Source organism: Cydia fagiglandana, chromosome 24, assembly GCF_963556715.1.
Source record: "Cydia fagiglandana chromosome 24, ilCydFagi1.1, whole genome shotgun sequence".
Classification (NCBI taxonomy): Eukaryota; Metazoa; Arthropoda; class Insecta; order Lepidoptera; family Tortricidae; genus Cydia; species Cydia fagiglandana.
Window position 1 is genome coordinate 6,060,796 of NC_085955.1, and position 18,612 is coordinate 6,079,407.

Consider the following 18,612-nt stretch of genomic DNA (forward strand, 5'->3'; position numbering starts at 1 on the left):
TTCAACGACTAAGGGCCAGTTGCACCAACCACACTTAACAGACTGATCAACATCACTCAACAGACTATTATAAAAAATCCTAACGCTTTAAAGGTGACAGACGGTTTCGTGCAACCGACCCTCAATCTATAAATTTTACATTTTTTGTGCTCTAAAATCGTTACCGGGCTCACTGTGGACCACCCATAGAAGAGCTGGATTTTGTTTTTTTTAACGAAGCTCCTACAAAGGCTTTGCGGAGACCTAGGGCTCCGCGGAGCACACTTTGAGAATGGCTGGTTTATGGCCTTTTCAAAATATGATTTAATTTGACTCGGTTAATTGCTTAATTGCAATATCATCGAACAAATTGAGTTAAGCGATTGGCTAAGGCCGGTGTTATATAAAACGTTGGCAGTAGCAACAGAGAGCCAACCAAGGTTTTGATCTGTTGGAATTTCAGTCTCGCTACCATGCCGCTCGTTCGCTCGCTTGCGCTCATCGCGCTGCTCACCGTAGTCGCTGCCTTCACCGACGATCAAAAATGCGTCTCAAAGGACATTGGTTAGTACATTATTTACGTATAATGATACCTCGCAATTGAAGTTTACGAAGTATGTAGTACTTGTACCTATCTGTATGTTACCTCTTCACCCTTGTTGAACCAATATAGATCAGTTTGAGGCCCGGGAAAGGGCATAGAGTTAGATTAGACCAAGCTACAGATGTAGTGCATAATTGTTGTCCATCGAATTTTCTCGGAAACGTTCGTATTTGTCATGTTACTTCTGTCAACCTCAGTTCTTTTTGTATCGAGACTTACTGAAATAGCAAGACGCGTTCAAACGTTTCCGTGAAAATACGATGGTAAATAATTATTAGAGATCCCGTCTCAACAAGCTGTCACTGTTGCCACTTTTGTTTAGCGTACAATTATAGTATTTTATGCAACCGTTGTTTAAGAGAGGTCAAAAAGCGGCCAAGTGCGAGTCGGACTCGCTCATGAAGGGTTCCGTAACAGCAAGTAACATAATAAAATTGCGGTTTACGGTTTATGACGTATTAAAAAAAAACTACTTACCAAATCTTGTTCAAACCAATTTTCGGTGGAAGTTTGCATGGTAATCTACATTATATATTTTTTTTAGCTTTATCATTCTCTTATTTTAGAAGTTACAGGGGGGGGGGGACACACATTTTACCACTTTGGAAGTGTCTCTCGTGCAAACTATTCAGTTTAGAAGAAAATGATATTAGAAACCTCAATATCATTTTTGAAGACCTATCCATAGATACCCCACACGTATAGGTTTGATGAAAAAAAATTTTTTGAGTTTCAGTTCTATGTATGGGGAACCCTAAAAATTTATTGTTTTTTTCTAGTTTTGTATGAAAATATTAATGCGGTTCACAGAATACATCTACTTACCAAGTTTCAACAGTGTAATGCTTATAGTTTCGGAAAAAAGTGGCTGTGACATACGGACGGACAGACAGACAGACAGACAGACAGACATGACGAATCTATAAGGGTTCCGTTTTTTGCCATTTGGCTACGGAACCCTAAAAGGCGAGTGGCGTGAGTAACAATTTGAGGCGAAGCCGAAAATTGTTAATAAAGACGCCACGAGTATTTTTTGACTCAGTTAAACAACGTTGCATACAATACTTTTTTTACGACCAAGCACTTACTTTGAAATAAAATTGAAAATTTAACAAATCTTTTTAATTTAAGAAGTAGCCAGTAGCAAAAATGGAGGATATGGGCGGGAAAAGAATGAATGACTGAATGAAATAAAAAAGAACATGTCTATGGTTCACTTATTTGTCAGAGATGACATTTAAAATAAGGTTGGCAACACTGTATTTCACTCAATATTTTTTAAGTGGTCATTACACGAAGTATCGTAAAATCGCCAAAAAGATACTGCGTGTATGCACAAATTCTTTTTTTGGGGAATAGACTATAGACTTGTCTTGACAACTATAAGGTAGGGTTTTAAAGGTGTGTGCACGACCCTTTAAATGACAAATAAAAGTACGGGAGTAGAAAAACAATTTAACACCACCTTGCTGTAGCCATGTCGATAAACTATCGACATTTCTTGCAATTTTAATTTTACTTCAAAGGTTTAATGATACCTAAAATGAACAAAAACGCTTTTTTTTTGTGGTTATCAGATCACAATTTTATCATCACGCTCCAGCAGGGAACCAAGGGAAAGTTCAGATATTTAAAATACATAAATACGTACTAAAATATATGTTTCGCAATAATTGAATAATTTTATTATATTCTAATATATTTATTATTCATTAGCATTTCAAATATGTGTATTAGGGTGGAGCGCGCTAGTATGGAAAAAAATTTTTTTTTGTAGATTAAATTCTAATAGTGCGGAAAAGTTGTCTTATGGTGAGAGTATATTGTGTGATTTTTTATATTTTTTTATGACGTCATCTTGTGCCTCCGCATCACCTTCAAAATATTTAAAGAAGTGGAAAAAACGTGACACGGTGTAACCATCAAAAATTATATAAAGCTTTATTTCCTGCCTAAATATTTAATTATACAGTTATCCTAAGCACCTTAGTAAACAAATATTTAATAAAAATATAAGTATCAATTATAAATAAAAATAATATTGCTTGATGAAATGGGCCTTGAAAATCCATTACGGGCAGTATCAACATCGCTAAAGTGAAAATAATTGAAATCAAAAATAAAACATGATGTGTTGTATTGATTATTGAATATCATAAAAATATGTTTTCCCTCTTCGATATTATCCATTTTTTAGTTAAATAAACTATAATAAATGGTTTCAAATACCTAAGAAGAAACTACTAACACTACCTGAGTATAAGCAACATTTACTCTCATATGTATGTTAAATAATTGTTTTCCTTTGTTTTTAAAAGGTTCTTACTTTAGATAAATATGTAGATTGGAATACATTTAGGTGTTCAAAGAGTTTTTTCTTTTATTTTTACTTCATAAAAAGTTCTGCAATATATTTGAACCCACTTCATGACGACAAGATGTTAAACGTGATTAATTCCCATAAAAGTATATACAACGACAAACTAAGTGTCTTCTGAAAACATAAATAATCAACTTTGATAAATAAGTCAGAAATATAATATAAAAAAATATATAATTGTGTATTTATAATATTGTAATCAATATTTAAAGCCAAAGCGATATGTATCCCTCCTCCACTTAATCATCAGATAGAAAACTGGAATTCGCAGGAAATTTCGTCAAATTGGTATTTATATTTTGCAATAGCATGGATTCACTTTCATCGCTGATATAATGAAGACATAAAACATACATTTTGACCTCTACTGGGTCAATTTGACTATATTTCAAATAAACGTCATTGCAGTGGATACGGCCTATATTTGACTACTGGTATAATCAATAATTAATATAGAAGTGAATGCCTGATTGAACTTTTTATTCACCTAAAATAATAACTTTAAATAAAAAAGAATAAATAATAAGCAAAAAAGCTAAATTTGTCATTTTAAATCCAAATAATCCTTAAACAAAGTTGGTGCTATATACAGAACTAACATTTTTCGTACAAAAGTTCATTGACCTTGCGGAGGCACTTACTCCCTTTTGATAGTAAAGTCGTCATAATAACTTCTTATCTTAAACCCTAAAGGCAACTTTTTGTCACTATTAGAAAACCAAAATCCAAAAAAAAGAATTTCGCTCCACCCTAATGTGTATGTTTAACGAAGATATTGAAGCTTCAATTAATAGCTATTTCGTTCCGCTGTGTAGCGTTTATCGATACATAACACGATTAAAATCGACTTTTCACATCCCTAAAAGAGCACACGTACACGTATTTACGCACACATACAGAGATGTGACTTATTTGAAATACTTGTATTTGAAATGCAAATACAAAATGCAAAATACCTATTTTGTATTTTGTATTTAAATAGGTACCTTTTGAAGAAAACTATTTTGTATTTTATTTGAAATAGTTTTTGGGACCTATTTTCTATTTTCAAAATACAGAATTCTTTATAGTAGGTAGGTAATGTACAGAGGCGTAGCGTGGGGGGGGCTAGGGGGGCCATAGCCCCGGGCGGCACATAAGCGGGGGCGGCAAACACGGCATTTAAAAAATAAAAAAATTAAGAAATCACGATTTTCAAAAACCGATGGCGCGAACGTCGCGAGGCGGCGGTGCGGATATCGATATTGCTGTCAATGCCGGCCGGAGCGCGGCATCCCGAGCGCCCGCCGAGCTTACACACGAACGGACGAAAGAGCGATGGTGAAAGAGCTAAAAGGGTCTGTTTTACTATACTATACAATATTACTCCTTATTTTTATAACTTTAAACCTTATTTTGGAATGTGTGGGTTTTTTTATTTCTCGAACTTATGTCAACTGTTTACTAATGACAGGGATGACAACAAACAAAGTTCGTCATTTGTTTCGAGTTTGAGAACAGTGCAAGTGTAGTGCAAAGTGCAATATTTACGGAAACAAATAATAGATTCGATTTGCGAATTGTTATTGAATTATTGTCGAAAGGTAAGTACGTAGTACTTATTTTTATTGTATTTAAATGTTGAGTAATTTAAATGTAATTACATATATTCCAAGTTTGAAAGTTTTAGGCGTATGTGCGTAAACTAGGTACAATATCTACCTTAGAATTAGGTGCCGAGCTACCGAGTAATTAGTAGGTACATAATATGTATCCGTTTTATTTTGGAAATACAGTGTGATCTCGATAATGCGAAGTCGTAATTCTCAGTCATTGACGTTTTTTCTCATACTTAAAATACTTAAATAGAAAAACGCGGTAAACATAGGATTATTTCGACTCCGTAACTCGAACAAAATGTTAATTCCCTGCGAGGTATTGACAGTAGTTACTTATTTATACACGAATTTCAAAGAGCAGACTCCGTAAATCGTAATTAGCAAAATTTATAATGACGTCTTACTTGGAATCTCCCGAACTCATAGCAATAAAATCCAAAAAAATGTTCGGGTCTTCTATCTATTGTTTGTGCCTTGCACAAGTTGCACGTGCAAGGAATAGACACATTTATTAAACTTTCTAAGTAACACTGCTGTGTTCGTTATTTTTATTCACTATCGGTCAGTATTTAATTTACTGTTAGCTTGATAACAAATAAAGAAGCCAGAGCAGCAGTTAACACTATGAACTTATGTTGAAAGGTGTAATGAGGAGTTTTCAGAAAATAGTATCCCCAATGAAAGGTGAACATGCAAAAACGCGGTAATATCAAAAAAATCTACAGCAGGCATCACAAGGATTGCATAATTTTTATAATATACATACATATTATAGATATTTTGAAATTTTGCAGGTTTCGTTAACAACTTTCATTAACAAGACTCTAGTTAAGAAAAGTTAATCGCTGTCAGTTTTATGACGACAATTAACCATATGAAATCTTCATGGGATTAACTTTTTGCATTTTTTTACATTATAATATTGCTAACAGCTTAAACCAAGTTTCCATTGAAATATAATGCTTAATTTTATTATCGTCACAAAACTGACAGTGATTAACTTTTCTTAACAACTCACGCTAATTGGGTACACTATTTTCTGAAACTCCCAATGACGTCGAAGATCATGTTTCGGTTCTTTGCTTGAACTTGAAAAAATTATAAAATGATTGTTATTTCTAATAATAGATAGGCCGAGCAATAAGAAGGTATAGAGGGAAATGCAAGGAACACAATTTGAAGTGTTCGGCGTTCAGGGGTTATAATGATAACACAAGAGTCGAGTAAATACTGAATATATTGGTAGAAAGCGCTCGCCTTATATACTAAGGTTTTAACAGGTTTAATCGAGTGGAAGTTATGGCAATGGTCATTAAACATTGTATAATAAATTACAGTAAGTCAAGGTTTATGGCATCGTTAACTTAATGTTCTATAAAGTAGTAAAATACATATATGGGAGATAGGCATCAAGTATCAGCTGTATCAGCTGATAGCAGCTGTGTATGATCTGACTACACTACAGCTTTCCCGTTTTTTTTTTTTAAGACGATAAAATATATAACAAGTATTATTTTTTGGCTTAAGTGAACTTATATCTATGGTATACATATTGGTTCTTAAAATTATGAATATAATAAAAATCTTAATGCTATTTGGATATACAATTTGCTTACATGCTTATTTCTAAGATTACATGTTCCTTATATGGTTATGAAATACATTGTTACATTAACATGTGTTTACTGTTATTGAAACTGTTATTATGATATTTAATTTGTTAGGCATTATTGATTAATTATCTGTGTCATGGAGATAGTGGTTCCTTATATGGATGGTGGTATGCGATGGGATGTTAGGTTTTCTGTTACATTATTTATCTTATAGCTATAAGTGCGGTTTTGACATTTAGTATGTCTCTTACTTATAATTATTCCTATGTAACATTAGATATACTACTGTAAACAATGCGTTGCTTGCTTTCTTATGTTGTAATAAGGAAGATGGGGATCCTTTTTTGGATTCTGTCGGCTTGGTAAGTTTAAAGGTGATCGGTTTTAAATTGCATTTGTAAAATAAGAAATGTGGATTGTTAGATTATCAGATTAGTTCCGTCGCTTGCTTCGCGGATTTGTGTCGGTCGATCATGGAACTTGTAATTACGTTTGAATTTGACTTGTGTGTTTGTGTGTGTATGTGTCTGGTGTGCTGAAAAGGTGAGTTCTACTAGAAATAGTGCTTTGTTCTGTTTTGGTGTACAATGTTTTCTTTTCCTGATACTAATATTTTTAAATTTTGACCTTAGTCTCTGTTATGTATAATTACGGTTCAGTGTAAACTGATATTTTTAGATGCCGAAAAGTGTAATGATTTGAAAAATTGATTTATAATTTTGATAATATGTCATTGACAATGTAAGGGTTGCATTATGTGTGTGTAGTGTGCTGCATGGCTGGTTTTTTTTTTTTTACAATATGTTCTTACTTAATGCTAATATTTGTACCCTGATTTTGAATAACAGTATATGGCTCTTTTATACATTGGGTAATAATAACTATGTGGTTAAAAGGATTTTTCTACATTGGTGACGCAAAACTCGTATTGTAGTATAATACAATACTCTAAACTTTTAAATTAAGTGGTATTCTTTGGAGTGAAATAAGTTTTGTATTATTTTATTTATTTTATATAAGTATGTGTTTTTTTTATTATTATTACATTGACCTATTGTGGGTATGGTAAATAGGTTGTTAGGTATCTTTGCGAATTTTCTTCGACATTCAAACTGGTCATTAATTCATTAATTTATAATTATATTATGGACACAATACAACGTGTATTGTATTTACATGTAAGGTATTTTTTTTTGTGATTTAATTGTTTTTTTTTCATTAATTTAACTTATTTTTAATTAAGTATTTTTTTTATTTAATTGATTTGTTTATTATTATCACTGTAATTGTAGGTATTTATTTAATGTTGGTATTACTTTTTTTTTTTTTTATTTAATTAATGTTCTTTGACTTCTTTGTTTTAATTTTATTTTATTCATAAACATGTTTAGTACGTAATTTATTGTATTATTTATTTATTTTCTTCTCTGTTTTGATTGATAGTTGTTTTTTTTATTTATTTATATGTATAGTATAATGCTATATCAGATTTTTATATGTACTTATTTTTTTTTTTTTTTACAGGCTGTTTTTTTTTAACACATGTTTATATTTATAAACATACTATGTGTCCAAGGACCTCCATGCAAGGTAACCCGACCCTATCATGATGTCTCAAGGATTCAGTGCTTGTAAAAGAAAAATATTATTCTGATGTGTTATAATGTGTATTATTTTCCCTGGGGTTTTTCATTTATTTCAATTTAATTTTTCATCAGAATTATTGCTCGTGATTTGTGGAAAATTATTTATTATTGTAATAATTAATCGCCAATGAGCCATTTTGTAATGTCTGCATTGTGTAATAATTGATCGCCAATGAGCCATTTTGTAATGTCTGCATTGTGACCTAATAATTGTAAGCTGACTTTGTGATACTTGTCACCTGTCTTTTAAAAAGTACACAGCGCTCAAAGCTCAAAGCTTTTAATAGTTAGCGCTCTCGGTCGGCCGACCTTTTTTTTTACATAAAACATATTTATTAAGGATACAAAAATCAACATGCAATTGTTTGCATGGACATTATTTATTATAGCGCGCTAATACATATTACGCGTTAATATGTATTGCCAGACAGTTGTTTTCACACATCGGAACAGCAAAAAAAACTTTTCCGTGTGCCCAAGGAGTCTCCACGATTGATGCTCGATCGAATCATGGTCAGGTTTCAAGGGTTATTGCCTGGTTGTATCCTGGTGTACCTTGCTTACATTATTTAATTCCACGAGCTACCCCATTTTGAAAGGAAATCGTCATTTTGAAAACTCAAAGCATATAAGAGTCACAATAAATTTTAGTTGATCAGGCTAATGGTTGCAACACTTATGTGATTTAGCTCTCTCAATGTGATATTTATATTTTTCCTTCCCTTTTATTTTATTTATTTGTCTTTCCTTATATTCATTTTATACCAACTCGTATATTAATTGACGCCTTAATTTTCATATTATATGTTGTAAACTATTTTTTAGTTGGAACTCTAATAATGCGTCAAGTGTATGAACTGTTTATGGTTATTTATTTTTCTTCTTTCTCTGTAGGTAGGTACTCGAAATTTGAGATGACATAGCATGTGTTGCTTGTTCATCCGTATTGGGTGACGTGTGACGAGCACGCGTGACGCGGCCTTCACGAGTCTGGTGCATCCCATTAATCATATCATATGTTTAAGTTGATTAGTAGCTAGTGTTGATATGTTTGTGTTACTTTGTATGTTTTGTTTTTATTGGTAATTTGTTGGATGTGAATATTGATTTTCTTAATTAAATTTTTGTATTTTCCCTTATATTTGGTTATTATGAGAGTGGGGACTGGCTGATGGCATTTTCTTATTTTTATGCAATTTCTAATTAGTTGAGTAATAGATCCGTGGACTGAATATTATTGATATATAAATGTAAGTTAACGTATGTTAATGTAAGATTGTTATTTATTTACTTTAGATTTAAAAACAAAATATTTATTCTGATTGACTACATGTCATAGAAATAAGTTATACCGTTATTTAAAAAAAATTGAAATCAAATTTGCAAATTGATCAGATAATAATAAAAAAAAATATAGAGTTTATAATTCGCATTAAAGGTATTAAAGTCGTATATGTAAGTTGAAATTATTTGATCTAAAATAATAATAATATTCTGTGTAAGTAATGTTTTCATGTATAAAATAATAATGTGTTTTGTAATTGTAATAAAGTGTTGACATGTAAAATACTTTTAATTTACCAATAAAAGTTTGATTGATTGATTGTAATAGCGAAATGATTTGATTGGGGTTTTTTTTTGCTTTTCTTTTGGAAAACATGAAATTAATTTGTAACTGGTTAAGAGGGCCTTTGCAAAAATATATTAAATATGTTACGTATTGAAAACCAAATGGTGTGAAAGCTAAGTTTTTGAACGTTAAATTGGATAATAATTTGTAAAGATAATAAGTGATGCCGTTTTATGTGTGGAATAATAGATTCTAGTGTTTGTCAGTTAGTCCAAGTTAATGTTGGGTTAGTGTGATAGTGGTTTTGTCTTTACGTTGGGAAATGGGTTTGTTATGTTTTAATCGATGCTAAATAATATTATTGTTGAGGTGTTTTTTTTTTATTGTGGTGTTTTAGATACCTATATGAAGATATATATGTTAAGTTAATTGTAAAGATGGAAATAATGGAATGCACCCCCGTCTCAGTTATTAAAAATTGCTGATTGTATAAAGCTGTTTGAGTTAACCATGCGACGCCTTATATGTGTTTTGTTTGTTTTAATTTTGTTTATGTGTTTTAAAATTTAACGAATGATGCCTCGGTTAAATTTATTGATGGTTATTAGAAAATGTTTTTGTGTTATTAATTGTTTTATCTTTGCAAGTTTTTGGTATTTAATTTTATCTATATGTATGTTTTATTACTTGTTTTATTTTAATAAGTTGTTGATATTTAATTTTATCTAGATGTATGTTTTATTACTTGTTTTATTTTAATAATTATTATTTATCGTCAACTGGTGAATATATATTTTTTTTTAACATATATTCATGTCTTGTTTTTCGTCATCAAGTAGTAATCGCAAACTAATTATAATTTTATTAATAGATAAATAGATAGTAGAAATTGAAATATCGCTCGCAGATGGATCTGCATGTTTAAAGAATAGATTATACATAATTATGATTATAGATCTATCTTTACATAGATAGATAGATTATGAATTTGATTAATATTATCCTTAATGATAATTTTAACTGATAATTTTAATAAGACGAGAAAAAAAAATCCTTAAGTAGTTGGTGTGCTTGCTTACTTGTTAGGTTTGCGTTTGGCTGCGGTATACGTGACGGCTTCGGTATTGTCTCCTGGAAGTGTGGGCTCTGCCATGTCCATGAGGTGGCTGGTGATCCGGCCGAGTTGGTAGTTGGGGTCGACGGTGAATACCTGGTGTTTTTGTGGCCCACTGGACTGTTCTTGTTGTGGCTTTCTGTCCCGTGGTATCCACCGTTATTATTATTGTTATCATTGCCCCTGTGCCGCTGTGAGCTTGGCTAGTGCTTGCGCTGTTGGACGCTTTGTTCGGAGCAATGATGACTTTTCCTTTTTGGCTGCTCATGACCTTCTGGACGTAATCTTCTCCCTTGACGAGCTGAACGTACGCGCACCGGTCGAACCAACGCGCGTGCTGCTCCCATGGGACGTCGTCCTCCTCCCAGTCCTTGAGTCCTCCGTCGCAGTAGAAGCACTTGGTCTTGTCGCTCTGGCCGGTGTAGTAGAAGCCGGCCTCGGCGAGCTCCTCGGGTTTCTGCTTCATGCTCTTGGGCCAGTCTTTGAAGGTGCGGAGCCGGGCGGCCTTGTTGTTGTAGCGCGGGTGCGGGTGGGGTTTGGGGAGCACACTGGCGCCGGTGGCGGGCGGCGCGCACATGCCGCACTCGTCCTGGCCTGTAGTCATCTGGTGTTTGCTGTTGGGCACAGGCGGTGTTGGTAGAGGCGGCGGGTCTGGTTGGCTGGTTGGCTGGCTGGCTGGCTGGCTTACTGGCTGGCTGGGCGGCTGGGCGGCGTCTAAGCCGGGGCTGCCTCGAGCAGCCCGACTGGCAGGGTCGCCATGAAGTGTTCGGGCTAATCCTCGAGCAGCCCGCCTGGCAGGGTCGCCATGAAGTGTTCGGCGTTCAGGGGTTATAATGATAACACAAGAGTCGAGTAAATACTGAATATATTGGTAGAAAGCGCTCGCCTTATATACTAAGGTTTTAACAGGTTTAATCGAGTGGAAGTTATGGCAATGGTCATTAAACATTGTATAATAAATTACAGTAAGTCAAGGTTTATGGCATCGTTAACTTAATGTTCTATAAAGTAGTAAAATACATATATGGGAGATAGGCATCAAGTATCAGCTGTATCAGCTGATAGCAGCTGTGTATGATCTGACTACACTACAAATTTTTGACTCCGTAACTTTGTTTGGACTAGTTAGGAGGTGAACATATCAAGAGTCCCCGGCCGTAGCCCCGATGCTGAGGGGGTAGAGGGGGGAAAGAAGGACGAATTTTTCGGTTTTTCATTAATATCTTGGAAACTTTGCGTCTTATCGACATGAATACTAAGACAAACCGAAAGCTAATAAAATTAGTTACAAGTTTTATCCAGTCAAGTTTTTCGATATCTTGAATAGTTTTTGAGATACCCGCTCTTGAAAGTTTATTTAGGGATTTTAATTTTATCTCGATATCCTATCCTATAATTTTATCTTGATATAAATGATATAATTTTATCTTGATAAACAGCACCGGGGCTACAGCCGGGGACTTTTGATATATTCACTCCTAACTAGTCCAAATAAAGTTACGGAGTCAAAAATTGTGTTCCTAACATTTCCCTCTACAGCGTTTTTTGAGCATTCATTTCCTGACCTATAATATGTTATGTCATTTATGTACATGGTTTTATTTCTGAAATATAATTGTTTAGGCAAGTTGATTTATTTATCAAAACTAAATTAAATAAACACAAACCATCATAATATAACGTAATATACTAAATACTTAAAATACCTGCTTAAATAATTATATAAATGATTGCCAGCCAAGAAAAAAAAGTTTTATTTTAACATTTTTTATCATAAACGGGGCGGCTAATTTCTGATCGGCCCCGGGCGGCAAACACATACGCTACGCCGCTGGTAATGTAGACCAGGTAGGAGTTACAATCTCTTCTGATGTTACAATCCTGGCAACTCTCTCATTCTTTTAACATGGAACTGTTGAATCTGTTTAGTAACGTCGCACATGACCACAAGCGTAGCGAGTGGTTAAAAAAGTGGAATCTTGAGTGTTGGGAGGGTTTCAAGGCACGAGAGGAGAACAAACTTTTCTGCCCTGGTAAAACACAAACAAGACTTTTCATCACACTAACGAGAGGCATTATACTAGCTGTGAAACATTACAAATTAATGCTTTAAATGTTGGCCTATAAAAACCATCATCCATACCTACATCCTACCGGTTAAAATGAGCAAACAACTAGAAATTTGCACTTTAGATAGAGGCTTGATTTCAAAGAATAAAGAGTATTTTCAACTCGGAAATTCCGAGTAATACTTTTTAATTCAGACTAGGTATTCACTACTCAGAGTACCTTTTATCGAAAAGTATTTGTATTTTAAAAAAGTATTTTGAAAATCCCTATTTCGTATTTTAATACAAATTCAAAAACTATTTTGTATTTTGCATTTGAAATAGTATTATCTTATCAAGGAAGTATTTGTATTTTGTATTTAAATACTTTTTATAAAGTATTTTTCGCATCTCTGCTCACATACACAGCCTGGATGCATCAAAAAAGGCAACATTTGATTTGAAGTTCACCTTGTCAACAGTATGGTTGTCCTTTTTTGACAAATGGCATTTTTAAAAGAGCGAGGAGAGAGAAATGATACTAATTGCTGCGCCGTCAAAGAGAACAGAAAACGTAGGGGCCTTGATAATTATGCACTACATCTGTAGGTTGGTACCTAGCAATTTTGATAGACAAAGTTCTATGAGATTATGACGTTTAAAATAACACATGCACAGTCTGGGCCTAGTTCCTAAAAGTTCCATAATATAGGGAAGAGGGGAGGGTATCGTCTTGGGTCGTCCCATTCGTTTTTCGTCAAGTTCTTAAATTAGTCCTATTTTGCTTTCGTCACCCATTCTACATTCGTCGGTGGCTTTCAATGTAGAATGCGTGACGTAAGCAGAATAGGACTAATTTAAGAACTTGACGAAAAACGAATGGGACGACCCAAGATGATACCGAGGGGAGAATTTCTTTAAAAAAATGTGTTTTCGGTTATTTTTTTGTTATTAAAGGTATAATAAAATTAAAGGCATAATAATCAATGTTTATTTGCAGGTTCTGTAGGCGACCACATATTTGATGGTGCCCGGATAATTCCATACGGGAAGTCAAGACAAAACTTCATTAAAGTAAGATTTTTACTGTTGTTAAAATTATAAGCCAAATATTTTTTTTATTTTAAGCCATTGGTCGAAAAAGTAAGGGTATTAGAACAAATTATGTAAATTATTTTGTGAAAATATTTTAATTTGTTTTTATTTCAAGTAGGAACACTACTATATGATTTATAAACTAAAATAAATGTCCTATACTATCCAGTGCCCCAGGCTGGAACCTGGCCTGGCCAGCCTGTGGAGGAGGCCTTGGTCACTTTTTCTTAGTAAGTACAGTGAAACCTGGTTAATTGGCACCTGGATAAATGGAAAACCTCAATAATTGCAACCAAAAGTCCGGTCCCGGTCCCTAGAGACCATAAGGCCTCTATAATTGAAATTTTGGAACCTCTATAATTGCAATCTAGATTTTTGGGGTTTTCGTAATTTTGCCTCTGTAATTGACCACATCGCAACTTAAGGCCTCTATAATTGACACTGTGCTAAAAAATCCGTTATTTTTGATCTTGTTTTTACCTCTATTATTGAAACGAGTCTTACTTCTTACCTCTGTAATTGAAATAATGTAGTTGTAGACAGCATAAACAATATTTTAATAGCAATGATCATTTTATTTATATCTCCATCCAGAATTCAATTTATTTATTGGGTATCTATAAACAGCCTGTTGTAGGTGAAATAGTTTTGATCAATAAAAAACAAAGTATGTTTTTTACATTCTAATAAATCTTTCTTCTACAATTCAAGGGATTTTTTTAAACCCAAATGATAAGAAAAGAAAGTGGTAATTAATGTAGTGTAAAAGTGCAAGTATAGACAGAAGCAATATATAGACCAGAAACACAAAACGTAAGCGTGTAAAATCTACTTTAAATGTTTATTTGCACCTCCATAAAAGAAATCTGTCAGAACGCAACCTCTATTAATGAAAACCTCTATAATTGACACAACGATTTTTTGGACCTCGTTAATTGGCACGACCTGCTTAAATGAAAAACCTGGTTAATTGACAAAAACTGGCCGGTCCCTTGAGATTGCAATTATCCAGGTTCCACTGTATATGACATTTATTTCAGTTTATAAGTTTGGGTAGGTACTTATATCCGAAAATATTCACTTTATCCAAAAATGTTTTTTGGACCCGACCCATAAAAATAATATTATTTCCAACCAAAATTAATACAATCTTACCGGTAATAAGAATCAGTAATAAATATCGCCGTTGTCTATTAATATTTTTAACAGACTTCCAAATCTCAAAGAAGGAGGTTATCAATTCGGTTGTTTTTTTATTTTTATTTTTTATTTTTTTTTATGTTTGTTACTCCATATCTCCGTCATTCCTGGACCGATTTTAAAATTTCTTTTTTTGATTGTATGTATAATCTGTATACATTATTGATCCCGTTTTTGTCAAAACCCAGTTCTGATGATGGGATCCATGAGGAATCGAGGGAACTCCTCAAATCTTAAAGGCATACATATAGTGATTTTTGGGTTTTTATCAACAAATGAAGCATATACATCCAAAAAAGTGACATTTGATGAAGAGGAACTGCTGATGATGATCAGAAGGCAACTCTTCAACGACGCATAGTTCACGTTTGGCGATTTGTCGTCTTCGTTATGTTTGTTAAGCAAGTTAAGATTTTAATCCACATTTTTGTCAAGCTCGAGTTCTGATGATGGGATCCATGAGGAATCGAAGGAACTCTTCAAATCTTAAAGGCATACTTATAGATTTATTTATATTTTTATTATAAAATCAAGCATTTAAATTAAAAACTGTCGCATTTGATGAAGTGGGACTGCTGATGATGACCAGAACAAAACTCTTCAATGACGCATAGTACACGTTTGGTGATTTTTCCTCTTCGTTATGTTTGTTAAGCAAGTTAAGTTTTTAAGCCACCTTTTTGTCAAGCTCGAGTTCTGATGATGGGATCCATAAGGAATCGAGGGAACTCCTCAAATATTAAAGGCATACGTATAGATTTCTTTATATTTTCATTATAAAATCAAGCATTTAAATTAAAAACTGTCGCATTTGATGAAGTGGAACTGCTGATGATGACCAGAACAAAACTCTTCAATGACGCATAGTACACGGTTGTTGATTTTGAATTTCGATTTTGACTTGGACTGCAACCCGGACTCGGACCTAGAACCGGACTCATACCCGGATCCGGTTCGGACCTGGACCCGGAGCTGGACTCGGACCCGAATCGGACCCGGATTTGGGCCCGGACTCGGAACCGAACTTGGACCCGTACTCGGACACGGACTTGGACCCAGAACCGGACTCACACCCTGATCCGGTTACCCGGACCCGGATCCGGTCCGGACCCGGACCCGGACCCGGACCTGGAGTCAGACCCGGATTCAGATCTGGACTCGGACCCGGATTCGGACCCGGACTTGGACCCTGGCTCGGACCCGGATTCGGACCCGGACTCGGACACGGACTCGGACCCGGACTCGGACCTGGACTCGGACCCGGACTCAGACCCGGACCTTGACCCAGAAAACCACTATGATTACCTACCATAAAATGTAGGTATAAAGTAAGATGATGCCAATCTTACTAGCGCCACCCGCTCAAACCCCCATACACCGCACCGCATGCGCCGTTAAGTGGGTTAGGTTAGGTTTGAATTGCGATCCTCACAGAACCGAACAAGGGCTAGGTTAGGTTAGGTTAGAACTGCGAGCCTTACAGAAACGATATGCTACTTGAAAAGTGAGTTTGATTAGGTTCGAACTGCGATCCTCACAGAACCGAACTGCTATCAGAGGAGTGGATTGGGTTCTTACAGAAGCGAAATGCTAGTAGAAAAGTGGGTGGTTTTACATGGGTTACCTCCATTTCTACATAGTGCACCATCGACAATAATCTTTCACCGGCCCCCATCGAAGTCGGTTTTTTTTTCTTAAAAATTATTGTTATTTATAATTCTATAGTGTTAGTCATAGATTTATAAGGCATAGATCCCTAGTCCGTACACCCCCAGTGAAGCCATTTCAAGTGCGACGTCTCGTCACACTCGTATCGTCGTATTCGAACGGCCGTCGCAGTACTCAAAGTCAAATCGGTGTGTGTACACCTCCCGTTTAAAAATAAAAAACTACAGGAAAGATGGTTGTTTGTACAGTAAATGGGTGTCACAACACATCATAATATAATAAAAACAAACCGCCCGATATTACATTTCACGCGTAAGTACCGAGTTTAAAGTGATATTTTTACATAATCATAAATACAAAAATCCAAATTTTCGTCAGCTGCCATTTCTTCTAAATGTTGCCAGTGTAGTGAATATTTTTTCCTCCAAATGGGACATGACGTCTACATTCTAAAATAAATACGCTCAATTGAATTTCATTGTATAATTGTAGAAAATTATAATTAAGTTAATTATTTAGGTACTTAGTTTTTTTCTTATTTTTATTATGTGTAATGTTCGTTTCAGTTTTCTGACTGATCTGCTGTCTGCGAGATGGAAGGAAAAAAATTAGACTAAATCGGAATGACGCAATATGGAAACATTGGAAACCGACTAAACACAGTCGAATATGCTCTGTCATATTTAAATGTATTCTTATTATTTTATGCACTTTTATTTTGTTGAATAAAAATAAAATAGTAAAAACTTATCAGCTATTTATTTAAACCTTATTTCACAAAGTACAGAAATGCAATAAATCCCAAAATAAACAAAAAGCTTTTGCTACAAAATCGAATCTACACACTTCCTAATTATTAATAACCAAGTGTGGATGTTGTTAAAAATCCCCTACTTTGAGAGAAGAAAATGAATACTGGCAACATATTTTGTATATATGTGTGTGTTTGCTGAGCGTAAAACACGAGCGTCGCACGCACACATCCATCGTGTTTCGGCTTCACTTTTGGCAGGTTCACCGTATGGGGACTATCTGTCTATGCGTTATTAGTTTAAGGTGTTAGTGATACTAAATAATGTTAATTGTAGTTATTCGTTTGGACTTAAGACAAATTTTTCGAAATCCGCTTTCCCTAAAACCATCCATACTTAAAACGACATCCATTACTACTGACAAAGTGCATGGCCGCCATCTTGATTCAAAAATCGTCATAATATTCGAAATCCGCACTCCTAGAGTCATACATACACACTAATAATATCCTAATGTACTATTCCTTAGCCTTCAACCTAGTTATTCTTATTTTGTATGTATTCCAGACACCTTGCAAGCCAAACAAGTGGGTCGGTGAACATGTAGATGTGTGCAACGTAAAGAACACCACTTCAGAGTATCCATCTATCGAAGGACCTCCCGAAGGAAAGTTAACACCCTTGTATATCACTTGTAAAGATCATGACGGATGTGAATTCAGATATCTTTATCAATGTATGAGTAAGTAAACTGACCTTTGTAGTCATATGCCTTATGGGAATATAGATCAGAGCCGGAAACCGCTACCAACTTTTAGTATGTTGTTGGGCATGGCATTGGGTCTCCAAAACTGCCAGGAGACAGCGGCGCTGGCCATCTACTTCAGCGGAATGACGTCATGAAAATGACTCCCGTTTCGTTGCGAATATTGCATATTGTACCCAAACTATGCATGGCACATAATTGTGTGGGGTATTGAATGAAAGCCAGTTAAATATGCTATATTTCATTTATACAGTGTGTACCAAAATATTCAGCCATTTAAGAGCCATTTGCATGTAAAAAAATATTCAATTATTTGGGTTTTACAACCAAACCAAAAGTCGGACGATAAAGCAATGTACCACAACATTGAAGACGACGTCTGACGCCATACGTTGATATCAATTAAGTCAAAATTGGGCCAAATATGTGGAAATTATGCATCAAAATGTAGATATTTGCCCATATAAATGCATTAAAATTAAAAAAATCCAAATTGGTCATTTTCAGGATAATCCGCGTAAGCTTCTAGTATGTTATTAACAATATGACCTGGGTCCTAAAACTGCCGGGAGACCATCT

At 34.6% G+C, this 18,612-nt stretch overlaps 2 protein-coding genes across 2 annotated transcripts; one reads left to right on the forward strand and one right to left on the reverse strand.

Annotated features, from left to right (window-relative positions):
- The first annotated feature begins 382 nt into the window (after positions 1 to 382).
- On the forward strand, positions 383 to 18,017 carry LOC134676197 (uncharacterized). Its single transcript, XM_063534526.1, has 3 exons — positions 383 to 543; positions 13,553 to 13,626; positions 17,835 to 18,017. Exons 1-3 carry the CDS (start codon positions 453 to 455, stop codon positions 18,015 to 18,017), a joined length of 348 nt encoding a protein of 115 aa, XP_063390596.1. The 5' UTR covers positions 383 to 452.
- On the reverse strand, positions 10,466 to 11,108 carry LOC134676555 (death-associated inhibitor of apoptosis 1-like). The gene is made up of 2 exons (XM_063534946.1): positions 10,719 to 11,108; positions 10,466 to 10,600 (listed from the first exon to the last, which is right to left on the reverse strand). The coding sequence occupies exons 1-2, from the start codon at positions 11,106 to 11,108 to the stop codon at positions 10,466 to 10,468; spliced, it is 525 nt and encodes a 174-aa protein (XP_063391016.1).
- Positions 18,018 to 18,612: the final 595 nt, after the last annotated feature.

Bases quoted from the DNA above. Each gene is read 5' to 3' on its own strand.
- LOC134676197 (XM_063534526.1), top strand. From the start codon at position 453: ATGCCGCTCGTTCGCTCGCTTGCGCTCATCGCGCTGCTCACCGTAGTC. The intron at 544-13,552 runs GTTAGTACATTA...GTTTATTTGCAG, and splicing joins ATGCGTCTCAAAGGACATTG to GTTCTGTAGGCGACCACATA. The intron at 13,627-17,834 runs GTAAGATTTTTA...TATGTATTCCAG, and splicing joins CAAGACAAAACTTCATTAAA to ACACCTTGCAAGCCAAACAA.
- LOC134676555 (XM_063534946.1), bottom strand. From the start codon at position 11,108: ATGACTACAGGCCAGGACGAGTGCGGCATGTGCGCGCCGCCCGCCACC. The intron at 10,601-10,718 runs GCAAGCACTAGC...CAAAAACACCAG, and splicing joins CGAACAAAGCGTCCAACAGC to GTATTCACCGTCGACCCCAA.